Raw genomic sequence first — 26,205 nt, forward strand, 5'->3', positions numbered from 1 at the left:
TAAGAGTAATATCTTGCATGGCTCACCTGCTGAATTTAGTTCCTTTATCCCTCTAACACTGTGCTGTCCTGAATAGTAACCACTAGTCACACCTGGCTGTTGAGCTTTTGAAATGTGGTTAGTCTAAATTGAGATGTGTTGTATGACATGCACGTTGGATTTCTAAGACTTAGTGCCAAAAAGGTAAAATATTTCACTAATAATTTTTTATATTGACTATGTTCAAATGATATATTATCAATGTTACTAAAATTACTTTTTTTCATTTTATTAATTTATCTAATAGAAAGTTTTATTGCCTTGGCCAGGTAGCTCAGTTGGTTAGAGCAGTGGTCCCCAACCCCCCGGGCCGCGGACCGGTACTGGTCCGCAGAGAAGGAATAAATAACTTACATTATTTCTGTTTTATTTATATTTACGAATGATGTTTTATTTTTAAAAAATGACCAGATTTCCTCTGTTACATCCGTCTAAGACTCACTCTTGACACTTATCTCAGTCACGTGATACATTTATCCGTCCCACCCTAAAGGCCGGTCCGTGAAAACATATTCTGACATTAAACCGGTCCGTGGCTCAAAAAAGGTTGGGGACCACTGGGTTAGAGCATCTTCCTGATACGCCAAAGTTGCAGGTTCGATCCCTGGTCAGGGCACATTCAAGAATCTACCAATGGATGCATAAATAAGTGGAACAACAAATGGATGTTTCTTTTTCTCTGACCTCCTCTCTCTCTCCTTTTGTCTCTAAAATTATTCAATAAATAAAAATTTTTAAATAAAAAATAAATAAAAGTAATTTAGAAAGAAAATTTTATTTGTCTTCAGTATATTTCTACCAGATAGTGCTATTCAACATATTTTAAAACAAAATTGCTACTCCAGAATGACTTCAAATCAGTTCTCTGAGATGTAGTAAAAAAAATATTGATACACTGCCTGACCAGGTGGTGGTGCAGTGGATAGAGCATCAAACTGGGACTCAGAGGACCCAGGTTCAAAATCCCAAGGTCACCAGCTTGAGCGCAGGTGACCAGGGTCACTGGCTTGAGCATGGGACATAGATATGACCCCATGGTCACTGGCTTGGAGCTTAAGGTCACTGGCTTGAGCAAGGGGTCACTTGCTCTGCTTTAACCCCCCCCCCCCCCCCATCAAGGTGCATATGAGCAAGCAGTCAATGAACAACTAAGGAGCTGCAATGAAGAATGAATGCTTCTCATATCTCTCCCTTCCTGTCTGTTCCTCTCTCTGACTCTCTCATGTCTCTATTAAAAGATAACTAAAAGAACATTGGTACACTGAAGTGTTCTTTAGCTAGAGTTTTATAACATGTAGTTGCTTTTTTCTTCTATGTAGAAGCTAAAAGACTTCCCTTAGTAGATCTAGCCTAGAGCATTTTCAGACCCAACACCCTCTGTCATGGCATTGACCAATAGATGAAACAGCTCTTGAAGATTGAGTGTCCCTGCTGACTGAAAGTGTTAGATAATGTAAACCTGTAAGTGTGCCACAGATGCTGAATACAGTTGGTAAGCTGCTGATTTAAAAGCAACATACTTTATGAGTTGATGAAACTTCATGATTTATGTATTTGTTTCTTTTTAGCATTGGAAAACCTTGATCAGATGGTTGTCTCCAGTTTCAGAACCCTGGAAAGTCAGCCTGATTTCCGATCCCCAGAGTTTGTGAGTATTACTTCTCTTGTCTTAAATTTGTAATGGTTAGCCAGAGATTTCTCACAAAGTGGAGGGAAAGGTGTGTGTGTGTTTGACTTCAGTGGTTCTATATCTGGCCCAGGTGTCACTGGCAGTGACTGTGTTCAAAGCTCTGGTTCTTTGGGGAACAGATTACTATAGAATTATAGTGTCTTGGCATCATGTTTTATAGGCTTGTTCTTTGTGCTACTTGTAAATGAGAACTCATTCTGCAGTAAAATAGGATCATGTGCCCATCATTCATTGATACCCTTGCTATCAGTTTCTGCTGTTAGTAACTCTGGAAACCACTCTTTACTGAGCACGTACATGTCCATTAACCAATCTGATTCCCATTTCACTCTGGAGCCTTCAGTAATGCAGCCAACGTAGATGTATCTTGTAGGGCTGGGAATATTCTATTGGTTATTCCTACCAAGAGGGGAACTAAATGCTTTCACTAAATTAGACTCATTAAAGGTTAGCCACGGTTCCTATCCTTAAGGAATTAAAAATCTTATTAGATGCTACTGTGATTTTATTAATGCCTGTTTAAAGAAAATTAAGCACATAAGATGCCTTATGCAGCATGTTCTCACTAAATAGGTTTTATATTAGATTCATTTGAAGAGAAGATGGGAAGAACTGTTTTCTGACTCCTGTACCATTTTATTTCTCCAGATGTGTAGGAAAAGCATGCCAGGACCCACCTACATTTACTGGGTTTTGCCCCCCCTGCTGCACATGGCTTGTCTGCCACTTGAGCAAAGCAGAAACCTTTTCTTGATTTATTTTCAAAGTGTAATATACAGTCGTCACTTTGACATTTGGCAGAGCACTATTGTATTATTGATAAAGACAAGAAAAAGAACTCAGTACATGTTTTTCCTCTTCTCACTCACTCTTTATGGATTGCTCACTCAATTCAGCCAAGAGGAAGGAGACTAGGCAGTGCTCTCTGGACTGAAAAGAGATCACACATAAAACTGTATCCACAGGGCCATTTTATTTTAAAGTGTGGACTCCTGTGGTGTACTAGCAGATTGCCTACTGTGAAAATCACTTGGCTATAATAGAAAGACATAGTATTCTATGACTTCCCCATTATATTCAATGAGATTTTCAGTGAGGGAAAATTGTGAATGCTCACCAGTATTCCTGCATCTTAAAGTAGCAGAGCAGTTTTGTGGTTTTTCTAATTTCTGCAATTAGAACCCCAAAGCAGAATTGACACAGACATTTCACATTTGAGTATGATATTGATACAGACTCGTGGAAGTGGCCCTTTTTTGGCTTTATTATTTTCTAACTGCTTTTTTTCTGATAACCTGTAAGCAACATATCAAATCTAAAAAGAGCTCTGTGCAATAAGGTGTTGCTGTGCTTGGTAAACACACAGAGTTTGCACCAATTTCCTTTGTGAAAATAAAAGTTTTTCTCTCGAGAACAGACCTTAGTGTATTATAACGCTTCTGATTGGCATGCCTCAGTTCTCTCTGCCACAGACCATCTACACTGGTAATCATCTGCCTCAGTATTAACTTTGTAACTACCATGTGTCCCTTTTCAAGGTGTGAGGACTGGCCAGTCCAAGCTAGAATGACCAGGGTGGGGCTGGAGGATCACAGAATACTTGTTAATAACAGTGAGTCTTAACAGTGAGTCTGAGAGCCTCCAAGCTGAATGAGATTTTTTAGTCTCAATCTCTGTATTTTTATTTTCCATTCAACAATTTCCAGTTACTTCTTTAGACCACTTTAGTGGAGTTGAAGTTGTTAATTATAATTTCCTTATGTGTGTGGTTGATATTGATGTCTACAGCCTGGCTATTATCTTTCTCTAATTGTGTGTTCACACCATGTTCAGGAGGAATCTGTGATTTTTCCTTGTGCTTTATAGATTTTTCACACATCTGATGCCCACTGTATGCCGCATCTCTGTGTGCTGTGTACAGGGATGTTTCTGTTTTCTCCTCAGCATCACTATAGCCTATACACTCCCAGTTCCATAGTAAACATATATTTCCAACACTGCTGTCTCCATGGTAAACAAACAGGAGGTGTACAAGGTGCCTTGAGAGTCAGGTACTCAAGGGAGTCAGGCAGGATATTTAAGGGTAGCCTTTTTCGTAGGCAGAAAATGTCAGCATCAGTGACGACGGGTGGCTCCAGTCGTCTAGGCAGGTAGACTGGGAAAATGCTGGGACAGAATTGGGTAAGTTGATCTAACCCCAGATTTAAAATCAGAAACAGGTGAGACTGTGAACCTGGGCACAAAGAGAACTGGTCAGCAAAGTAAAACAGAATGCAGGAAGAAGGCAGAAGAGTCAGAGGAGCTGTGAAATCAGTATTCTGAAATTCCCCTTCTGGCAGTTTGCGAAGTTGAGCTGAAATAAAGCAAGGCATAGACCATGTTTACTCAGGCCTTATCCTCGAATAGTTCAGATTTTAGAAGGATCAAGAGCCTAGTGTTTTTGTACAACGGAGTGTATTTATATAGTTTGGCCAGCAGGAAGAACAAAAATGCTTATCATCATTCGTTTCCTTCAGAATTTCTGAGATCAGACGTGATCGGGTGTGCTCAGGGTGGAATGGCCGTAGACTCCTTCAGAATTTCTATTATTCTTTCCTTTGAAACAAGGCCTAAGAGAGCAGTGCTAGTTGAGTAGTAGCCTTGGTTACCGGCACAAGCACATTAGAGGTTTTTTGCACAACTCAGGTGTTTGTAATGTGACTGGTCTGGCAAAGCCTGTGTTGCCAGATGTCCAGGTAAATGATATATAAACAAATGTTCTTGTAAACCCCCAGTGTAGCCTGACGACAGCAGCCTGCCCTGTGCTCAGCACTTCCATACTGGTTCTCCTCTTGCTGCAGGAACTGTCTATTGATGATCTGTTACCTGTGTATCTGGGCTGCTCCTCCACCTCCCACCCAAGTCTACACACTGAGGCAAGTTTAGCCAAACCATGTTGACACGTAAAGTGGTGAACTGAGATGTGGACACAAGGTGCATGTGTTTTGCTTCTCTGGAGTTTAGGAGGAGCTGGGAAGGTGTTGAACTAGACAGAGACCCACTCTGAGGTGAGGTGGATGCGTGAGTGCCATGAAAGAGACCTGGGTAAATGCTGACCTTGCAGAGAGTAAGTTGGAGATCTTGCTCTGCTGGGAGACTGTCTCAGTCTGGTTCAATTTTTTGTTTTAGCACAGTGAAACTGGTTTTATAACCTGCTTTATTAACATAACATTTTTCCTGACTGCTTCCCATGCCATTTGTAATGCCGGTGGCCAAGGTCAGGCAGGTTCACATTGCACTCGGGCAGACAGTATAGAAATTGCGGAGCGGAAAGCTTAGGGCCATTCATTCCCATTTAATAGAGTCTCACAGCAACGGAGAGGCAAATATGCAGGAGAAACTGCTTCTCAGGAAGCAGGCGAATGAATGGCAAAATGGCTCCTTACAGTGGTGGGCAAGCAATCTGCAATCTGCCTTGAGAGCATGCACCCGTAGCTTTACATAGGCTGTGCACACATGCCTGTGCCACGTGCTCACGCACTAATCATGCTAAGTGCTAGCAAGCAAACCTGACACAGCTGTTTTCCCAACACTTTTTATTCCTAGTTTTACTGAGATATCATTGACATATATAGCACTGTGTCCACTTATGGTATACAGTACCATGCTGTTTTTTCTCTAACATTATTATATCTCTATCATTATTCCCTCTAACATTGTTCTCTTGAGTCAATAAACTAATTAATCACATTATAATTTCAAAGCAGTCAGTTCAAAGGAGATCTAGTCAAGGAAATGTTACAGCGAGATGATCTGAAACCAAGTGATTGTGAACCATATTTTTGGGACATGGACCCAAAAAATAGGTGAGGTCCGTGATGACAGGTCTCAGACACTAGGTGAAGGGATTTTCCAGAGAGAGGCTGGGGATTCAGTATCCCTGGTGACCTTGTAGAGCAGTGTTCCCCAACCCCCGGGCCATGGGGTACCGGTCCATGGGCCATTTGGAACGGTCTGCAGAGAAAGAATAAATAACTTACATTATTTCTGTTTTATTTATACTTATATCTGAATGATGTTTTATTTTTAAAAAATGACCAGATTCCCTCTGTTACATCCGTCTAAGACTTACTCTTGACACTTGTCTCGTAAGTTCGACAATTATATTTAAAAATACCACAGTTTTTGGCCCTGGCCGGTTGGCTCAGCGGTAGAGCGTCGGCCTAGCGTGCGGAGGACCCGGGTTCGATTCCGGCCAGGGCACACAGGAGAAGCGCCCATTTGCTTCTCCACCCCTCCGCCGCGCTTTCCTCTCTGTCTCTCTCTTCCCCTCCCGCAGCCAAGGCTCCATTGGAGCAAAGATGGCCCGGGCGCTGGGGATGGCTCTGTGGCCTCTGCCTCAGGTGCTAGAGTGGCTCTGGTTGCAACATGGCGACGCCCAGGATGGGCAGAGCATCGCCCCCTGGTGGGAAGAGCGTCGCCCCTGGTGGGTGTGCCAGGTGGATCCCGGTCGGGCACATGCGGGAGTCTGTCTGACTGTCTCTCCCTGTTTCCAGCTTCAGAAAAATGAAAGAAAAAAAGAAAAGAATATAAAAATACCACAGTTTTTACGCCGGTTGCATAATTTTATTTTGTGCATTTATCCGTCCCACCCTAAAGGCCGGTCTGTGAAAATATTTTCTGACATTAAACCGGTCCGTGGCCCTAAAAAAGGTTGGAGACCACTGTTGTAGAGGTCAGGCTTTGGAGCAGAGATGGCAAAACGAGGCAGTCTGTTTGGAACTGAGGGCACGGCCGTGGAGCAGATGAAGGTTGTTCTGCAACATGGCACATGGAGATAGGGCACCCAAGCTCCGCCAGGGCTCTCAGTTTCAGGTTTGGTTAAGAGCTAAGGTGAAGGTTAGTCCAGAGGCTCAGCAGTCATGGCTGACCCAGCAGACCTCAGGTTTATTCCAAGCCTCCAGGAGTGGAGAGGTTAGTAGGGAGAAAGGTTGGGTAGCGATCAGTTCTCTTTCTAGAAACCCTGTTGGTATTGGCTCTGGAACTCAGGTTGGCCTGGTTGCCTGAGTGGACACGGGGTGGGGGCTGGGCAGTGTAGGAGAACTCCGATCTGGCCATGGTGACTCTGCCCACAGTAGGCTGAAGGGAAGCCAGGCTGGGGTCCCGGGGAAACTCATGGAAGGGGAGAGAAGGCTAAGGAATCCTGTCTTAGGATTTGAGTCTCGCTAATAATATCCCCACTTCCGGCCTTCTCAGACATAAGATTTATATATTACTCTCCTGGCTTCCTGGAGGCAGGAAGATTCTTATCACCTCTTGTCTCATGCTGTTAGTGATGCCTCCCTTTGTTGTTTAGCTTCTACCAAATTTAAAGTAAGTAAGAATGAGTGTGGGCTGGCAGAAGAGTATTAGAATTACAGTAGGATAAACCAGGGAAGATGATTAGACACCAGAATTTACAGAGACTAAACTATAACAGTAGACTCAGGAAGATGAGGATTAAAGTGGAGTAAATATGCGTCTCTTTTGTTCATCACTCAAGGTTACGCAGAGGGAAGGAGGTCTAAGGGGTTAGTATCTCATTCAGGATTTTGTGTAACTGTCTCCCTTTTGAAAGGAAGTTACTGCTTTCTAGAAAGTACTGTTGATTCCCTGAAATTCAAATTTGATTGCCCTTTAACTAGCTGAAAATATATGTGATCCCCAAGAAAAAGTTAAAATATTAATTAAGTTAACAAATATGTATTTGCTGTCTACTGTTTCAGGCACTATAGTGAACAAACAAAATATCCCTGCACTTATGGAGCTTACATTTTGGTAGGAAAGACATAAACACAAAATAAATAGAATGCATCACATGCCAAAGGATGGCAAATCCTTACGGGAAAAATAAAGTAAGGATTATATGTGTGAGTTGAGGGGAAACGGTTATAGATTTAAACGGTGTGCAGGGCGTGTCTCACTGGGGGGAGGGGCAAGTGGAAAGACGGGAAAGCGAGGTGCACGCTGTGGAAACCCAGAGGAAGCGCACTCCAGGCAGAAGGAATAGCACAAAGGTCTGGAGGTGGGAGCTTTTGATATGTTTGAGGGAATGGAAGGAAGCCAGTTTGATAGTAATAGAATGAAGGATGGGAAGAACAGTAGATAGCGGGGCTTTGTAGCCATTCTGAACCCTTTGGTTTTACCCTGAGTGAGCTGGGAAGTTATTGGAGGATAAACTGAAGGATTTTGAGCAGAGGAGTGACTTGACCTGACCTGTTTTAACAGGGTCACTCTGACTGTGGTGAGTATAATAGAGTATGGAGGAACAAGAGCAGCAGCGTGGCAACCTATTGGACCATTCAGGAATCCAAGTGAGAGATGATGGTGGCTTGGTCCTGAGTTCTAATTCTGGCAGTAGTGAGACATGGGCTAATTCTTGGTGTGTTTTGAAGGTAGAACCAAGAGAATTTGTTGACAGATCAGATGTGAATTGTGCAAGAAAGAGCTGTCAGAGATGATTCTAAGGTCTTTGAGCTGGAAGGCTGTGGAAGGGGCAGTTGGAAGGAAGAATAATCAGAGGAAAAATCACATTTCTGTTTTGTATATATGAAATTTGAGACACCCAAGTAGAGACGTTGGATATTTGAGTCAGGAGTTAGAGAGGGGTCTAGCTAGAGATCTGTAAGCTGTCAGCGCACAAGTGGTGTTTAAATCTGTAGGACTGAATGAGAGCAGCAAGGGAGAGAGTAAAATAGAGGAAAGAAGAGATTCTGGAGTGAGCCCTGGGGCTCCAGTGTTTCCAGGTCAGGCAGATGAGGAAGAATCAGCAGAAGAGACTGGGAAGGAGGAGCCAGAGAGGTGGGGGAAACAAGGGGAGGCGTGGAAGCCAATGAAAAAAGAACAAAGTTGGGGAGGGGGAGGTGCTGTCCAACTATTGCTGCTGAGGATGGGAAACTGGACTCAGCAATATGGAAGAGACCTTGACAAGATAAGCCTTAGCTGAGTAGTGGGATCCAAAACCTCATTAGAGAGAATTCAATATAGAAAGGAGGAAGAGGAATTGGATACAAGACGTTTAGATAACTTTTTACAAAAGATTTTGCTGAACAAGATTTGCAGAGAAAGGAGGTATTATCTGCCAGGGGATTAGGTTGAAAGGGGTTTTTCTTAATTAGTTAGCTTTAAGATGGCAGGGATTACTTTGTTGGTAAAAGAATAAAAATAATTCAGTAAGGAGAGAAAACCTCATGATGCAGGAGTGAAAGGGAAGATTCTGGAATGCTCTCTGAAGAGGGCAGGAAAGGGGGGAGTCTGGTCCATTAGTGGAGGGGTTGGCCTCCCATAGCTGTAGAGATGGTTCATTTTTAGAAGTAGGAAGGAAGCCGGTCTGGGGACTCAGGTGGTAGGAACTACTTTATTAGACTTGCTAGCAGGAGCTTATTGAAGCTGTTTCTTGATTGCTTTTTGTTTACCCCTGAAATGGGAAGCTAGGTATTAGCTACGATTGAGAAAGGAAAAGAGATAAAAGAGATCTGAAAAGAAAGCGAATGTACTAGGAAATGTCATATAATTGCCTGGCAGCCCTAAGGGCCCACTTGAAGTGGGCATGACACTTGTATGCTTTTCCCATTCAAGTTCAGCTTTGGGGAGTGGGTGTGGAATAGGCAGAGTTTGATTTAACTTATTTTTATTTTTATTTTTTTGTATTTTTCTGAAGTTGGAAACGGGGAAGCAGTGAGACAGACTCCCACATGTGCCCGACTGGGATCCACTCGGCATGCCCACCAGGGGGCGATGCTCTGCCCATCTGGGGCATTGCTCTGTTGCAACCAGAGCCATTCTAGCGCCTGAGGCAGGGGCCATGGAGCCATCCTCAGTGCCCAGGCCAACTTTGTTCCAATGGAGCCTTGGCTGTGGGAGGGGAAGAGAGAGAGACAGAGAGGAAGGAGAGGGGGAGGGGTGGAGAAGCAGATGGGTGCTTCTCCTGTGTGCCCTGGCCAGGAATCGAACCCAGGACTCCTGTACGTCAGGCCGACACTCTACCACTGAGCCATCCGGCCAGGGCCTTGATTTAACTTATTTTGAGGTTTTGCTAAGTCAGTTCAGTGAAGCATGGCAAAGCTAAGAGCATTACTGGGTGTTTGCTAGAGCGTATAGGACCAGGGATAAGAGGAGAATGAGGCAATAGGATCAATAAATCCCACTCTAGTGGGATTTGATCATTTTTGGAGTTGGGGTATTGGAGAACATGAACTGGAGTAATAGAGGCAGTTATTGGAGATCCAGATGTTTGTAACTGAGGCAGGAGTTGCAGTGACTGGTACAGAAAAGGCCTGGTATTTGAATACTGGAATGAGTGGCTGAGGCAGGGCAGGGCTGCAGGGATGGCGTGTTGGGAGGGTCACCTATGTGGATATGAAAATCCCCAAGAATTATGTCAAGAGTAATGTATTAAAAAAGTAGCAGTGAGCCAAAGCTTAAATCTCCAAGGAATGAATGGCAATGATTCAGGGGCCAGTAGATGGCTGCAAAAGGAAATGACCAGAGAAGCAGGACAAAAATCTGGAAAACGTCAGGACGGCAGCCAAGAAGCAGATGAAGTGTTAAGTTTTGGGTAGTGCGTAGGGAGTCAGTCATACCAGGATTTCTCAGCCTCAGCACCACTGACATTCTGGGCCAGATTTCTTTTTGTTGTGGGGAGCTGTCTTGTGTATTATAGGATGTTTAGCAGCATTCCTGGCCTCTGCTCACAAGATACAAAGGACTCTCACTCCAGTTGTGACACTCAAGTATCTTCAGACATTGCCACTTGTCCCCTGGGGGCCAAACCCATTTCCATTTGAGAACCACTGAGTTAGATCAATGTGGAAAAGGTGTTGAGGTCACTGGTGTCCTTTCATAGAAATGTTTCTAGGAAGTGTTGGGGAGTCATGGAACTGCTGAGGATTATGGGATGAGCAGGAGAAAAGAAGATAGAAAGTATTGACCAATCTTTTAAGGAGTTTGACTGTGAAGGGCTGGAGGATGAGAGAGCTATAGCTGGAGGAGACTATGAGAGCCAAGCATGACTTCTTCCTTCTGTCCGATGGAGAGACTTGAACAAGTTGAAGGGTTGATAAGAATGGATCCACGTGAGAAGAACAATTAGATCTGAAGAATAGTGGCTTTGAAAGGGCTGTGGAATGGTGTGGGGCAGTCCGCACTAGTCAGAAAGAGCAGCGTCTCCTAAGGTACAGAAGTGGGTTGGTGGCATGCTCTTTGTGGAGTTGATGGAGAGAAGCTGAGGGAATTTCCTTTTCAGCTGCTGAGAGTGAAGAGAGCACTGGTGGGGAGGAGCTGGCACTTTGAAATAGTTGTGGAGAGCAGGAGAGCCAGCTGACCTGGAGAAACCTGGAAACAGTCCTTGAATTTCTTGGCTGTAGTGACGGCCCGTGTGGGGCCAGTGAGCCTGAATTTACAGTGATGCCCATGTGCCTAATGGCGGTTATTTCAGTGCTGCTTAGACAATGAGGAAACAGCAAGAAGCCCTCAGCCAGAGTTGGAGCTTTGCTAAATGGACATGATGTAAAGAGTGTTCCTGAAATGATGAGCGGGGAAGTGTAACCTTACAAAAAAAGAAGGGAGAGAAGAAAGAGAGGATTTGAAGATTGCTTAGAAAAAATAAAAATCATGGGCCCTCTGACTTCGCTGTGAAATGGGAAGGGGACATGGTAGTTGGGGCCAGAAAGACGGATTCTTGAATAAGTAAGTGGTTTTGGAAAGAGAATTTTTCAAGTGATGACGGAGTTCAAGATGGGACTGTGGCAGGTAGTGCATGAAAGGGAGATCATTGGTGATAAGCAGTCAGTTGACTGAGACACCAACATCCATCGTTGTGCCTGTGGGTGCGGATGTCCCCCTGGTGTGGGAGATGCAAGATGGAGAGGGAAGTGGGAGCAGTGAAGCCGAACAGCAGCTGAGGAAGGCGGCAGACCCTGGGAAAAACTGGGACTCTATTCAACTTGCATGGACCTAAAAGTCCCCCCCGCCAAGGACATCGGGAGCAATGGCCTGAAAGTGACACATGGAACAGAGAATGTCAGTCTGCCTTCTGTGCCCTGATGTGTGACAGTTGAGGCAGAGATTAAGTCAAAGCCAGCTGCCCACAGAGCTGCAGGTTTTGTTTCAAGGTGGTCAGTTGGGTTTGTTTCAAAGTGGATTCAATTTAACCTTTTTTTCTTTTTCCTTAGAAATGCAGACCTTGTTTCGGTTATTTCTAGACTAAGTAGCCCTGAGGCAAGTGAATCAGAGCTGGTGCTATCGAGAGAGAGTACGGTTCATTTTTGGTCCATCCAAGGTCCTCTGGCTAAGCCGAGAAACCAGACCGAAGGGCCAAGCTCTGCCTCAGGCTCCCAGGATCCTTAGGACTGGAAGACTGAGCTTTAAGCCGGACTCCTCCATTCAAGCATTTCTTTACCTGGACTCGCCCTCTTGGGCCTGCTCTGAACAGAAAGATAGGATGGTTTGCCTTATATGGCTTTTAGCACTGAGTTCACCAAACTAAAAAGAGAAAAGGAACTCAACTGCAAAAGAAACCAAACAAAGGAATATTATTTTGGCAAAAGGGACCCCCCAAAGGAGAAATGAGATCAAAGATAAACTAGCTAGTAAGAATGGCTGAATTGGCCCATTTTCTATGAGAGGCAATCACATGGCATTTCAACATTGAAAGTATTTTGTGCATTCAAGAGGAAAAAGTAATGGAATGTGTACTTTGTCTGACTCTGGAAGAAAGGGGACCCACTCATCTGCTTTATGTGGCTGACTCAGGAGCTCCATCTGTTAGGACTGGGGGTTAGGAGGGAAAGTAGGCAGTCCTACATGCACAGATCTGGGTCAGAAACTTCTTTCTGAGTCACTTCGTTGGAATGCAGAATGTATTTTCCCAGAGAAACAGTCATAAATGGTGATTAGGCTTTTAGGCCCAGCCGGAACAGACCCACTAAAGCCAGTTTAGCTCGGAGAGTTAGCATTATCATTCTGTACAAATAATTTTCTGGAACATCTCAATCATGTTTTTTTCCATTTTGACTAAAAAATATGAGTAAAACTCAAGTCCAGAGTGAGTGAATGAGTTGAAGCTTAAAAGAAAGAAAGAAAGAAAGAAAATAGAAAACCTTATCTCTGGCCTGATAGCTCATTTGCTTAGAGTGTCGTCCTGATACACCAAGGTTGTGGGTTGAATCCCTGGTCAGGGCGCATTCAAGAATCAACCAATGAGTGCATAAATAAGTGGAACAACAAATTGATGTTTCTCTTTCTTAAAAACATTACTCTCCTTTCCTCTTTCTCTAAAATCAATAAGTTTAAAAAAATTTAATGCTTAACATGACAAGAAAGAGATTGATTGATTTTGAGTTCTGTTAGACCTTGAAGAGGCAGTGATGGGTCAAACACTGGAGGAAGGCAGTTCAGTGGTACGAGATGGCAGAGAAAAGAGCTGATCAGCTTCTACATCACTTTGTCTTCTCTGTTAATAGAGGTGAACTGTAGAGCAGGCATCCCCAAACTACGGCCTGGCCCGCGGGCCGCATGTGGCCCCCTGAGGCCATTTATCTGGCCCCCCGCCGCACTTCCAGAAGGGGCACCTCTTTCATTGGTGGTCAGTGAGAGGAGCACTGTATGTGGCGGCCCTCCAACCGTCTGAGGGACAGTGAACTGGCCCCTTGTGTAAAAAGTTTGGGGACCCCTGCTGTAAAGTATGGTTCAAGCCCTGAGGAGGGGCTGCAGAGGCCCGTGCTACAAGGGAACATTTCAGAAAGGAATACTGTTATTCCAAATGAGTTTAGATCTCCTGACTAGAAAAATTATGTGTTAACCAGGGTATTAAAAGACCTTGTAGATTTGATCATGGAATCACAATTAGCAATCTTGAGGCAATATGGAAAACACGACAAGTTCCAGGATAGTAAAGGGACAGATGTGACAATTATCTGTCACAAAGGTATGGGGTCAGGGTAGAAGTTGGGCATAAACTACATTCTGATCAATGGAGACAGAGTTGGAGCATTAATCTTCAGGAATGTTATAGAATAAGATTTTTAAAGCACCTGGTTTGTAAATGTTAGAAAAAGAAAAGTCATCAGGAGCCAACATGAGTTCAATAAAAATAAGGTCATGTCAAAGTGAGCACATTGCACCCCTCTTTTTAAATGGGAGAAATTATTAGACAGGTGAAGCAGAAGAAAAGCACAGACATTTTTGTGTGTTTTGATTTTAGCAAGGTGTGTGGAAAAAATTGCATTTAAAGATAGAATGAAGAATCGCAGGCCTAGTGAGAGTGTGCTTATCTGGACAATTGATCTTACCAAGATTGTGGAATAATGGATGGAAATCAATTTCTAGAGGAGACAAAAATCAATATGAATTAAAGTAAGCTTCTGCTTCCAATTTATAAATATCAACAGCTTAAGTAAAGATCATAAGGGCCAAGCCTAATGACTAATCATGTGAAAAGGCTAGGTATTTGGCTAATTAAACTAACTAAAAATTGAGCACATAATAATACCTCTAAGTTGCATTTGTACCTATGTGTCCACAACAAAGAAAGTACTGGGAATCTCCCATTCAGTACTGCTAAATCCACCTCTGTGCTGGGTGCTCCATTTTACAAGGAACACATTAAAAGGAAAAGAGTCCTCATGGTGGTGGCAAACACATGATGACAAGTTTAAATATTTGATAATATTTAGAGTAATTGGTGGTCATACAAAACATAGTATTAAGACCTGTGAATAGAAAGTATGTATTTATAAGAACATTTCAGAAAGATGTTCTCATAAATAAAATACCTTAATTCCTTGGAGTAGTTCAAATACAGACAGACTGGATAACAATCTAGGCAAGAGATGATGGAGCACGGACAAAGACGTGTCAGTGGGAATGGAACGGAAGGGCATGCATGTTTTATGTGGAGCTGGAATTGGTGGCTGCTAGGCAGCGGAGAAGGGACGGAAAGAGAGGATGTTCCTGGGATTGCACCGCCCCAGTGAGCTCTGTGTGGCCCACTGATGTATGAGTTGCTTTCTTTTTTATTTTTTTACCTCATTTAACCTATTTTCATCACCAGCCAAATTATGTAATTGATTAAAACCCTTCCCTCCATATAGCTGTGTTCATTCTACCTGGTTTTACTCCTCAATTTTCAGAAACCCGTGACTATAAAATGCTTTGCGAATTTTTGCTCCACAAAGTAGCCCATTTGAAATTCAGCAAGCTATCAGTTATTTGGGGAATGTCAAAATTAATTTGGCAAAAACATGTGTGAGGAAAGCAGGGAGCCCTGGGCATTCTGGGGGCATTCTGAGCAAAGATGTGATATCATATTTACCATAGAACTCATTTGATTATAAGTCATCTAAAAGCATATCACAGTAATGGCCAAAAAAGTCCACAGAGGCAAAAGAATTGAGTTAAAGTGAGAGTCTGCTGGTAAGTAACCTGACCGTGCCATGACCTAAAAGAAAAAAATTAAAATTTAAAGAGAAACACAGGACTTGGTAGAAATGTATATGAATATGAATTCACAGCATTACTGGGAAATTGCAAAGGGAAACCAGTGGGATTTCACCTGCAGCCGTCCGTCCCATATTTTGAACTCTTAATTTGGAAGTATTGAGGGTTTGGGAAAGGTGATTTCAAATCCTTTTATTTCTGAAGTTCAACTAGTTTATTATAGTTTTCTTATACTTGTTGAAACAAGTAATAAAAAACATGTTTTTACTCTAAGTCTCAAATGTGCTCCTTACCTCTGTTTGGTCAAAAAACAAACAAAAAAACCAAACAACTATAAAAATGCTTTTACCCAGAAAACCCTAAGGAAAAGAGGCATATATAGTTCCTTCTTTCAAGTCACTTTTTGAAATGTAGATTAATATGACCTGAAAGATTGTAATAACTACCAAAGAGCATTCTCATTAATTATAATGGGCAGACCAATAATGTGGCTCTTTATACGATGCTAGTATGAATTAGAATATATCAGGACAGGACTGTCCTTGTAGCTGGAGTAATTTTAAATGTTTGACTGCTCAATCCAAATCCTTTAAAAAAAAACACACATCATGAAAATGTTGACAGATCATTCAGTGATACTAAGGGTATCTGTATCACCACTATGTCATGTACGTTCGTTAGTCTTAAGTGATTTTAAAAAGTAAATATACAGCCCTGTAAAAAAGGAAGAAAGTTGGAGAGGCAAATGAGATGAGATACTTCTGAGACTTTGAAAAGTGTTTTTAACTTAAAAAAAAAAAAGTTTACTTTTTAGTAATGAAGGTCGTTCTAGAAGTCGCCCCCCAATGCCCCCCTTACCCTCAGGTGAAGAAGAAGCTGGGATTTCAGGGAATCAGAAGCTCTCTCTCTTCCCACGCAGCCCTCCTCTCTGCCCCTGTGGGCAAGATGCTTTTCCTTTTTGGACCTCAGTCTTCTCATATATAAAAACTAGAAAAATCAGGAGATTTCCTCACTGCGGTGTCATTCGGTGACTGCACAATGATTGAAAAGCATTTTAGCTATCTTAAAAGCATATTCATAAAATAATAATACAGAGAGAAGTGTTATTTAACATTTATGGGTGCTTATAGTTGGCAGTGCACCTCGCAGGCACAGGGCTAGCCAGGCTTGAAATGGCCACAACCCGACCTTGCTCAGCCCAGCCCAGCCCAGCCCAGCCCATACCACCTCCCATTTCCTTTCCACTGAAATCACATTGTGTTGGCATCAGGAATTGGTTCTTAAGAGCACAGAGGAGCATTTTTGACCTATGCTCCTGAGAAAGTAGTTATAGGCCCTTAGGTACCTACCAAATTATCAGTGGGTTGTGAATTAATCATACCCAGCAATATTATAAAATGCCAGCAGTACGGTCTATCAATAAATAAATATGTTGAGCACAAACACTTGCTAATAGAATTTTCACTTGAACTAGAAATAAGAGCCATTTAAATTATGCACTGTTTTGAATAAACCACTACGAGCTTCACTAAATTTTGCAGTAAATTTTTCACTTATTTGATCATTTAATATTTATTAATCAATGTCATTTGAGGAATGCCAAGCTGTATATTTCGGAGTTTGCCCCCAAGGCCAATGTTGCCTCTGTCTCCTGTACATTGTCTTATTATCTGGCAAATGTTAGTTGTGCAACTGATGTTGGTGGGTAGTTTGGTTGGTTAAGTGAAAAATACCAGGCAGTGTGTCGTGTTTGATTCGTCAGTTAGGCCTGGGGTTCCCCACCCCGGCCGTGTGTCTTGGCTACGTGGAGAGCTCTTTTGAAAAGGGAAGGCCCAAGCTTCACCTTCAGGAGCTAATCTTGCTTTTTGTTAGAACCCCTATATGTTGATGTAAAGTTTACAAAGATGTCTTTATTGTGCAGCTAGGTTTAAGAATCCTTGTCTTTGAAAAACAGGGGCATATTTTTGAAGGCAGGGTTGGTAGCTCAACTCTGAAGGGTCCATGTCAGCAGGTACTGAAATCTGTACCGAAGTCTATGCCCATCAAGGTTTTACCAGAAAACAGAAGCAGTATAATATATATTCACAAACACATGTATATAAGTATATATGTGTGTGTGTACACATATGTGTATATGTGTACATATATCTATCTACACACAGGAGACAGAGAGATTTATTTAAAAATTTATCTCAAAGACTTTGCCTCTGCATGGGGGGGGGGGGGGGTGTCTAATCTATCAAGCACTCCAGGTGAAAAGGAAAGCTAGAAATTCTTGGACAGGGGCTGGCACTGTAGGCTGTAGATAGAATTTTTCTCAGAGATGCCTGTTTTCTCTTAAGGTCATTCAACTGATTGGATGAGTCCCACCAAGATCATTGAGAATAATCTTCTTTGCTGAAAGTCAACTGATTATAGATATTAACCCAGGGGTCCCCAAACTTTTTACACAGGGGGCCAGTTCACTGTCCCTCAGACTGTTGGAGGGCCGGACTATAAAAAAAAACTATGAACAAATCCCTATGCACACTGCACATATCGTATTTTAAAGTAAAAAAACAAAATGGGAACAAATACAATATTTAAAATAAAAGAACAAGTAAATTTCAATCAACAAACTGACCAATATTTCAATGGGAACTATGGTCCTCTCACTGACCACCAATGAAAGAGGTGCCCCTTCCGGAAGTGCTGTGGGGGCTGGATAAATGGCCTCAGGGGGCCACATGTGGCCCGCAGGGCCGTAGTTTGGGGACCCCTGTATTAACCACATCTACAAAATACTGTAGCCTAGATGAGATGATGCATACTTAATCATCACAGTAGATATCCTGCAAGAGGGTGTCGTGATAGCATTACACAAACAAAGAAAGTGGAAAGGATCACATATGCCCAGTTTGCAGAGTTGATCTAGGGGAGTAGGAGGAGACGACGTTAGGAAGATAGCATGGGGTCAAATGTAGCAGCACTGAACTCGGGGTTTGTACTCTTAAGCTGTGCTATAGCAGCACTGTCCAACAGAACTTTCTTCGATCTGGATGTGTCCTGACTCTGTGCTGTCCACCATGATTGTCACTTAGCCACATGTGGCTGTGGAGACCTTGCAAACGTGGCTAGTGAGACAGAGGCACTGAATTTTTAATTTTGTTTAATTTTATTCATGTAAATTAAACAGCCACATATGGAGAGTGCAACTGTAAAGAGATCAATCTGGCAGGAGTTGACAGGGTTCACTGGAGGGAAACACAGAAAGCAAGCAGTCCAGTTAGACTACTCTTACATTTCGAATGTGTGTGTGTGGGGGGGGGGGGAGGGGAGAAGACAGAAGCAAGGAGTGGAGAGGGGAGAGAGGAGTGAGCCACCTCTCTACCTTCTTGCTCGCCCGCTCCTTCCATCCAAGCCCTCCTGTCAGTCATTCCTCCTCAGAGCTCATCCCTGCTCTTTTCTCAGGTGCTCTTCTTTAGTTCCGATACAGCCTCTCTGTGCACAACTCCCAGGCCCATCCTTGCAGTCTTGCATCTTTCCTCTCAACCCCCGGCCCCTGATACCTCCACTTGGAAATCTTACAAACTCTTAGTCTTCCTTTCCCAGTCGTATTTCTCTTTCAGTTTTCTGAACTTGGGTAAATATAATTGTCATCCTCTCAGCTGCTCAAGCCGGTCCCCTGAGAGTTTTCCTGATACCTTGTTTCTGACCTGCTGATGCTAAATGTAAGTTACAGCTTCACTGTGCTCCTTTTTCCTCATCTCCGCTCTCCCCCAACCCCCCAAGAATAAGTTGCCACCTCTCTTTCCTGGGCTCTTACAGTCTCTCCATGACCACATTTGAGTATTTGGGGGTTGTTTTGTTTTGTATTCCACATATGAGGGAAATCTTACGATTTTTGTCCTTTTCCATCTGACTTATTTCACTAATACTCTTAAAGTCCATTCATGTTGTCACAAATGGCAAGATTTCATCTTTTTATGATGCCAAGTGGTATTCCATTAAAAATATGTGCCACATCTTCTTTATTCATTTATTAGTCAATGGACACTAAGGTGGTTTCCATATCTTGGCTGTTGAAAATAATGCCACAATGAACAATGGATGCATATATCTTTTCTAATTAGTGTTTTCATTTTCTCTGGATAAATACTCAGAAGTAGAATTGCTGAGTTATATGGTAATTATGTTTTTTTTGTTTTTGAAGAGCCTCCATATGTTTTTCCATAGTGGCTGCACCAATTTACAATCCCACCAACAGTGCACAGGGTTTCTCTTTTCTCCACATACCTACAAACACTTGCTGTTTGACTTTGATAACAGCCATCGTGGCAGGTGTAAAGCAGTATATCTCATTGTGGGGTTTTTTTGTTTGTTTGTTTGTTTGTTTTTTGGTTTTTGTTTTTTTGTTTTGTTTTTTTTTTTCATTTTTCTGAAGCTGGAAACAGGGAGAGACAGTCAGACAGACTCCCGCATGCGCCCGACCAGGGTCCACCCGGCACGCCCACCAGGGGCGACGCTCTGCCCACCAGGGGGCGATGCTCTGCCCATCCTGGGCGTCACCATGTTGCGACCAGAGCCACTCTAGCGCCTGGGACAGAGGCCACAGAGCCATCCCCAGCGCCCGGGCCATGTTTGCTCCAATGGAGCCTTGGCTGCGGGAGGGGAAGAGAGAGACAGAGAGGAAAGCGCGGCGGAGGGGTGGAGAAGCAAATGGGCACTTCTCCTGTGTGCCCTGGCTGGGAATCGAACCCAGGTCCTCTGCACGCTAGGCTCATTGTGGTTTTGATTTGCATTTCCTGGTTGTTAGCGATGCTGAGCATCACTTCATGTCTGTTGGCTGTCCGTATGTCTTCTTTGAAGACATGTCTATTGAGGTCCTCTACCATTTTTCTACCCCCCCTTTTTTTTTTATATTTTTCTGAAGTTGGAAACGGGGAGGCAGTTAAACAGACTCCCACATGCGCCCGACCGGGATCCACCTGGCATGCCCACCAGGGGGCGATGCTCTGCCCACCAGGGGCGTTGCTCTGTTGCAACCAGAGCCATTTTAGCACCTGAGGCAGAGGCCACAGAGCCATCCTCAGTGCCTGGGCCAACTTTGCTCCAATGGAGCCTTGGCTGCGGGAGGGGAAGAGAGAGACAGAGAGGAAAGAGAGGGGGAGGGGTGGAGAAGCAGATGGGCGCTTCTCCTGTGTGCCCTGGCCGGGAATCGAACCCTGGACTCCTGCACGCCAGGCCGACGCTCTACCACTGAGCCAACTGGCCAGGACCTCTACCCATTTTTTAATCTGAGTTTTTAATGTTGGGTTGTACAAATTCTTTTTATATTTTGAGTATCAACCCCTTATAAGATACATCATTTGCAAATATTTTCTCCCATTCAGTAGGTTGTATTTTCATTTTGTTTTTGATTTCCTTTGAACAGTTGGATTCTTATGTCTGCTTATGTTCTTTTCGTTGAAGTACATAAGGTAGATCCAGCCTTATGAAGGTAGATAGAAAAGAAAGAAGTGTTTTAAAGCCTTTTTAGGCAATTGTGGATGTTGTTCTTTGATACCACATTAAAACTCACTAAGTGGTAGTTTCTTAAAGGTTGATTGCAATGAGAAATGTAAAACCATAGCAATGAACTTTTTGTTTATTGAAAACCTATGCTACATTTTGCAACCCAAGAATGATTTTTATCACCATGCATAGGACAACTGGAAAATGTATGTTCACTGAATTAAGTAGCTCTTACAAATGTTGACCTATTTTATTTTATAATAAAAAAAAACCTACATTTGTTAACACACATCTAGTCTCATCAGAAAAGTCAGTGACTATTGAGGAGCTGTCAAGTTCACAGTGGTGATCCTAATTTTTTTTTTTTTTTTTTGACAGAGAGTCAGAGCAACAGACAGGAACAGACACATGGGAAGGGAGAGAGATGAGAAGCATCAATTCTTCATTGCGGCACCTTAGTTGTTTATTGATTGCTTTCTCTTGACGGGGGGGGGGGGGGCTAGAGCAGAGTGAATAACCCCTTGCTCAAGCCAGCAACCATGGGGTCATGTCTATGATCGCATGCTCAAGCCAGCAACCCTGCGCTCAAGCTGGTGAGCCTGCGCTCAAGCCGGCAACCTCAGGGTTTCAAACCTGGGTACTCTGCGTCCCAGTATGATGCTCTATTCACTGTGCCATCACCTGGTCAGGCTGTCCTAAATTCTTATACTTGCATAAAAGCTCAAATTTTATCATTAGCAATAAATATTGCTACTAGTTTTCCTTGAAATAATAGTTTCACCGTTCATTTCTGGGAAAATATATGCCAAATGCCCAAGTCTGGATAACTGAATTTTGTGTCAATTGTCTGTCAAGTAAAAGTAGTGTCTGTGAGAAAAACTGGTAACTCAAAAAGTGTATAAACATTTATCCTCAAGAAACTACCATATTTGATATGAAACAAAAGTGCTTTAATGGGTCCTTCTGTTTCCTCTCGTAGAATGTTAGAAAGCCATGTACTCAAGGGTCAGGAGTTAATACAGCTAGCAACTGTTACGGCTTCATCAATGACATTCTTATGCGATTTTTTTTTTTTTTTTACTGTGTGTGGTGGTGAAGAATAATACAGTGGCAATGCATACAGTTTGGTATCACTACTGAATTGTGCTAAGGTGCTGGCAGTTTTACCCACTGTTCCTTTTGCACCATCTTTGCAGATGTTAACACAGTGAGAAAGACAAATAACATCTTAGAATTATTATAGACATGGTTGTGTGACCTCATGGTCCCCACGAAAGGGGCTCTGGAATCTCCCAAAGTCCACAGAACACACAATGATTGGCATAAACAGTATTATACTGAGGGGGGAAAAACATGAACACGAGTTGTTAGGAAGGCTTGATGGGAGAAAAACTGAGCTGGACCCTGAGCAGTTAAGATTTGGATAGGTGGGAAGGAGAAGGAAAAGGGATTTCAGGAGGGGAGATCATGTGAGCAAAGAACTAGAGGGGGGAGGCAGCATGATACAGTCAAAACACTGGAGAGGATGGTGGCCAGAGGGTGAAGAATGTTAATTAATAAAACATGGGCTATAATCAGATTATGAGTGGTGCGGAATACCTGTTTGAAAGTTTGCACTGTGTTCAGAGGTCGGTGGGAGTAACTGAAGGTGTTTGGATCCTGCGACTTGAATGTGTTAGTTTAGGAATGGCCATACGGTGGCAGTGTGTAAGGTGAAGTGGCAAACAGGACACCTGGATGCAAGGAGACCTACTGGGATATTATTAATTGTAATCTAGTTAGTAAGAGGAGCGCAGACTGGAGTGATGGCAGTAGCTGGAACAGAGTAAAATGTACACTCATTGCTTCAAAGGTAGAAATGATATGAAAACTGAAGACAGAGAAGTCAGAGGTTACCAGTTCATTATAGTTTATAACCCCAATTCTAGGCCAAGAATATTGTTAGGGAAATAGGTGAAATCCGGGTGTTTCTATATGAGGTCTAACATGAGACTTTGCCCTCCTCCTCCAAATCAGAATGCTTCCTTTTATTCTGATAACGACCATATCATTTCCCTTCTGCCTTGCCAACAGAAGGCTTTGTGCCAAATGTCATGTTAAAATCACAATTACATTTGTCCTGATGGTTAGTACATTTTTTTCCTCCTACTTTCTCTGGCTCTGATTCTTTAGCTGTGTTTAGAATTCATTAATCTTCCTTGTTTTCATTCTGTTTGATGCCAGATACCACAAGATCTCTTTTGAAATAGATTGAGTAGATGGGGAAAATAGAAACTAATGACAATATATTAACCTCTAACATATTTTACTTGTTTGTGGGATGGGGCCCTCCACTTCCGTCACATTTTACTCAGAACCTGAAAAAGCTAAAAAGCCTCTTGGTGCTCAAAACCAAAGCACTAAGGCTTACTTTCAAAGATATTCAACAAATTCAGTTAATTTGGTGGTCCAATTCAAAGCATCAAATAAAAGGATAGTGGAATACCTATTAAAAACAGGTCAAATGGTAGCAAATGGTAGCATACTTTGAGTATGACATAGAGAAAAAACAAGATGCAGGTGAAAGTTCCTAATGGGTATAAAGTATGTGAATGTATCCAGCAAAGCTAGAGGTCAGTCAAGAACTCTTACATGTTAATATAGAGAACACCAGCAGCTCATATTGGCCCTTTTATTATGTTTCAGGATCTGTATTATTGCTTTACCTGTATCATCTCACTTACTCTTACCAGTAACCCTGCCTTTGTTTCTGTGATTTCCTCCCTTTTACAGGTGAATAAATTTAGTTAAAGAGATAAAATATACACACCAACACAGATGGTTAATTATATGTAGCAGAGCTGTGATTTGAACCCAGCTTGGCCAGATACCAAAGCCCATGGTTTAAAAAAAGGAAAAAAAAAATTTTTTTTATTCAGTTAAGGGAGGCGAGGCAGAGAGACAGACTTCCACACGCATCCCGACCAGGATCCACCCGGCAAGCCCACTAGGGAGTGATGCTTTGCCCATCTTGGGCACTGCTCCATTGCTCAGCAACCAAGCTCTTCTCAGCACCTGAGGCAGAGGCCATAGAGCCATACCCAGCCCCTGGGGACAACTCACTCCAATTGGGTGAGTTTGAGTGAGGGAGGGAGAGAGAGAGAAAGAGAGTAAAAGAGAGAGAGAGAAACACGAGAGGGAGAAGAGTGAAGAAACAGATGGGCGTTTCTCCTTTGTGCCCTGACCTGGAATTGAACCCAGGACATCCTCACACTGGGCCAATGCTCTACCACTGAGCCAGCTGGCCAGGGAAAAAAAAGTTTTGTTTCATTACAGTTGACATACAGTATTAGTTTCAGGTATACAGTGTAGTGGTTAGATATTTATATAACTTACAAAGTGATCACCTCAGTAAGTCAAGTACCCACCTGACACCATTTTTGTTATTATAATATTGACTATATTCCCTATGATGTATTTTGTGTCTTTATTACTGTTTTGATAACTGGCAATTTATACTTCTTAATTTTTTCACCTTATTTGCCCATCCCTTAGACCAGGGGTCTCAAACTCGTGGCCCGTGGGCCGCATGCGGCCCACTGAACAATTTTGTGCGGCCCGCAGACTAATCCACGGGCTTACTTAATTTTATCCAAAATATTTTGAACTTTGTGGATTAGTCTGCGGGCCGCACAAAATTGTTCGGCAGGCCGCATGCGGCCCGGAGGCCGCGAGTTTGAGACCCCTGCCTTAAACTTCCCAACTCTCCTCCTATCTGGCAACAAGTTATTTTCTGTTTCTGTTTTATTTGTTCATTTATTTTGTTTTTAGATCCCATATATAAGTGAAATCATAAGGGATTTATTAGAAAAATGGAGAAACTGATTTATTTTACTTAGTGTAGCAACCTCTATGTTCATTTGTGTTGTTACAAGTGGCAAAATTTTATTCTTTTTTATGGTGAGTAATGTGTCATTTTATATATATTATATGTTATATATATAATATATTATATATATAATATATATATAATATATAATATATTATATATATATTATATATATATATATCTCACATATTCTTCATCCAGTTGTCTATCCATGGACACTTAGGCACTTAGGTTACTTCCATATCTGCCTATTATAAATATGCTGTAGTGAACTTAGAGGAGCATATTTCTTTTTGAATTCATGTTTTGAATTTCTAAAAATATATACCCAGAAATAGAATAGCTAGGTTGTAAGGTAGTTCTTTTTTTAATTTTTTGAGGAACATATACCAAAAAATGCATGAGGGTTACCTTTTCTCTAAATCATTGCCCACATCTCTTTGTTGATTTATTGATGATAGCCATTCTGACAAGTGTGAGGTGATATCTTGAAGTTTTAACTTGTGTTTCCCTGATGATTACTGACATTGAGTATTTTTTCATATGTCTATTGGCTATCTGTATGTTCTCTTTGGAGAAATGCCCATTCGGGTCCTCTACCCATTTTTTTAATTGAATTGTTTGTCTTTTTGGTGTTAACTTGTACAAGTTTTTTAATATAGTTTGAACATTAAGTGCTTATGGAATGTATCATTGACACATATATTCTCATATTCAATAAGTTGTCTTTTCATTTTGTTGGTGGTTTCCTTTGCTGTACAAACACTTTTTAATTTGATGTAGTTACATTTATTTATTTTTTATTTTTCTTGTTTGAGGAGACATGGCCAAAAATATAGAACTAAGAGCAGTGTCAAAGAGTTTACTCACTATGCTTTCTTCTGAGAGTTTTATTCTACATTTATTCTTGTATATGGTGAAAAAACGTGGACTAGTTTCTTTTTTCTTTGTGTGTGAGAGAGAGTGAGAGAGAGAGAGAGAGAGAGAGAGAGAGAGGGAGGGAGAGAGAGTGAGAGCTTGTGTGTGTGTGTGTGTTTGTTTTGTTTTTTTGTTGTTTTTTTACAGAGACAGAGAGAGAGAGTCAGAGAGAGGGATAGATAGGGACAGAAAGACCGGAACTGAGAGAGATGAGAAGCATCAATCATCAGTTTTTTTTGTTGCGACACTTTAGTTTTAGTTGTTCATTGATTGCTTTCTTATATGTGCCATGACTGTGGGCCTTCAGCAGACCAAGTAACTCCTTGCTCGAGCCAGAGATCTTGGGTCCAAGCTGGTGAGCTTTGTTCAAACCAGATGAGCCCGCGCTCAAGCTGGCGACCTCAGGGTCTCGAACCTGGGTCTTTCGCATCCCAGTCCGACGCTCTATCCACTGCGCCACCGCCTGGTCAGGCTGTATGTGTGTTTTAACTGTCCAGTTTTCACAATAAGAGACTGTCTTGGTATATATTCTTGTCTCCTCTGTCATCGATTAATTGACCATATAGGTGTAAGCTTACTTCTGGGATCTGTAGTCTGTTTTATTATTGTATGTGTTTGTTTTATGCCAGTACCATTCTGTTTTATTCTATAGCATTGTAGTATAGTTTGATGGCAGGTAATGTGATATCTTCAACTTTGTTCTTCTTTCTCCAGATAGCTTTGGGTATTTGAAGTCTTTTGT

The 26,205-nt window shown here is 42.2% G+C and overlaps 1 protein-coding gene across 3 annotated transcripts in view; it reads left to right on the forward strand.

Moving 5' to 3' along the window:
• Positions 1-26,205, forward strand: part of ANO6 (anoctamin 6) — a 215,313-nt gene that overhangs the window by 86,740 nt on the left and 102,368 nt on the right. For all 3 annotated transcript variants that reach the window (XM_066369015.1, XM_066369016.1, XM_066369017.1), the window contains one exon: positions 1,608-1,687. In XM_066369015.1, coding sequence (XP_066225112.1) covers positions 1,608-1,687 — 80 coding nt within the window. The remainder of the gene's footprint in view (positions 1-1,607; positions 1,688-26,205) is intronic.

Source organism: Saccopteryx leptura, chromosome 2 (genome assembly GCF_036850995.1).
Source record: "Saccopteryx leptura isolate mSacLep1 chromosome 2, mSacLep1_pri_phased_curated, whole genome shotgun sequence".
Taxonomy (NCBI): domain Eukaryota; kingdom Metazoa; phylum Chordata; class Mammalia; order Chiroptera; family Emballonuridae; genus Saccopteryx; species Saccopteryx leptura.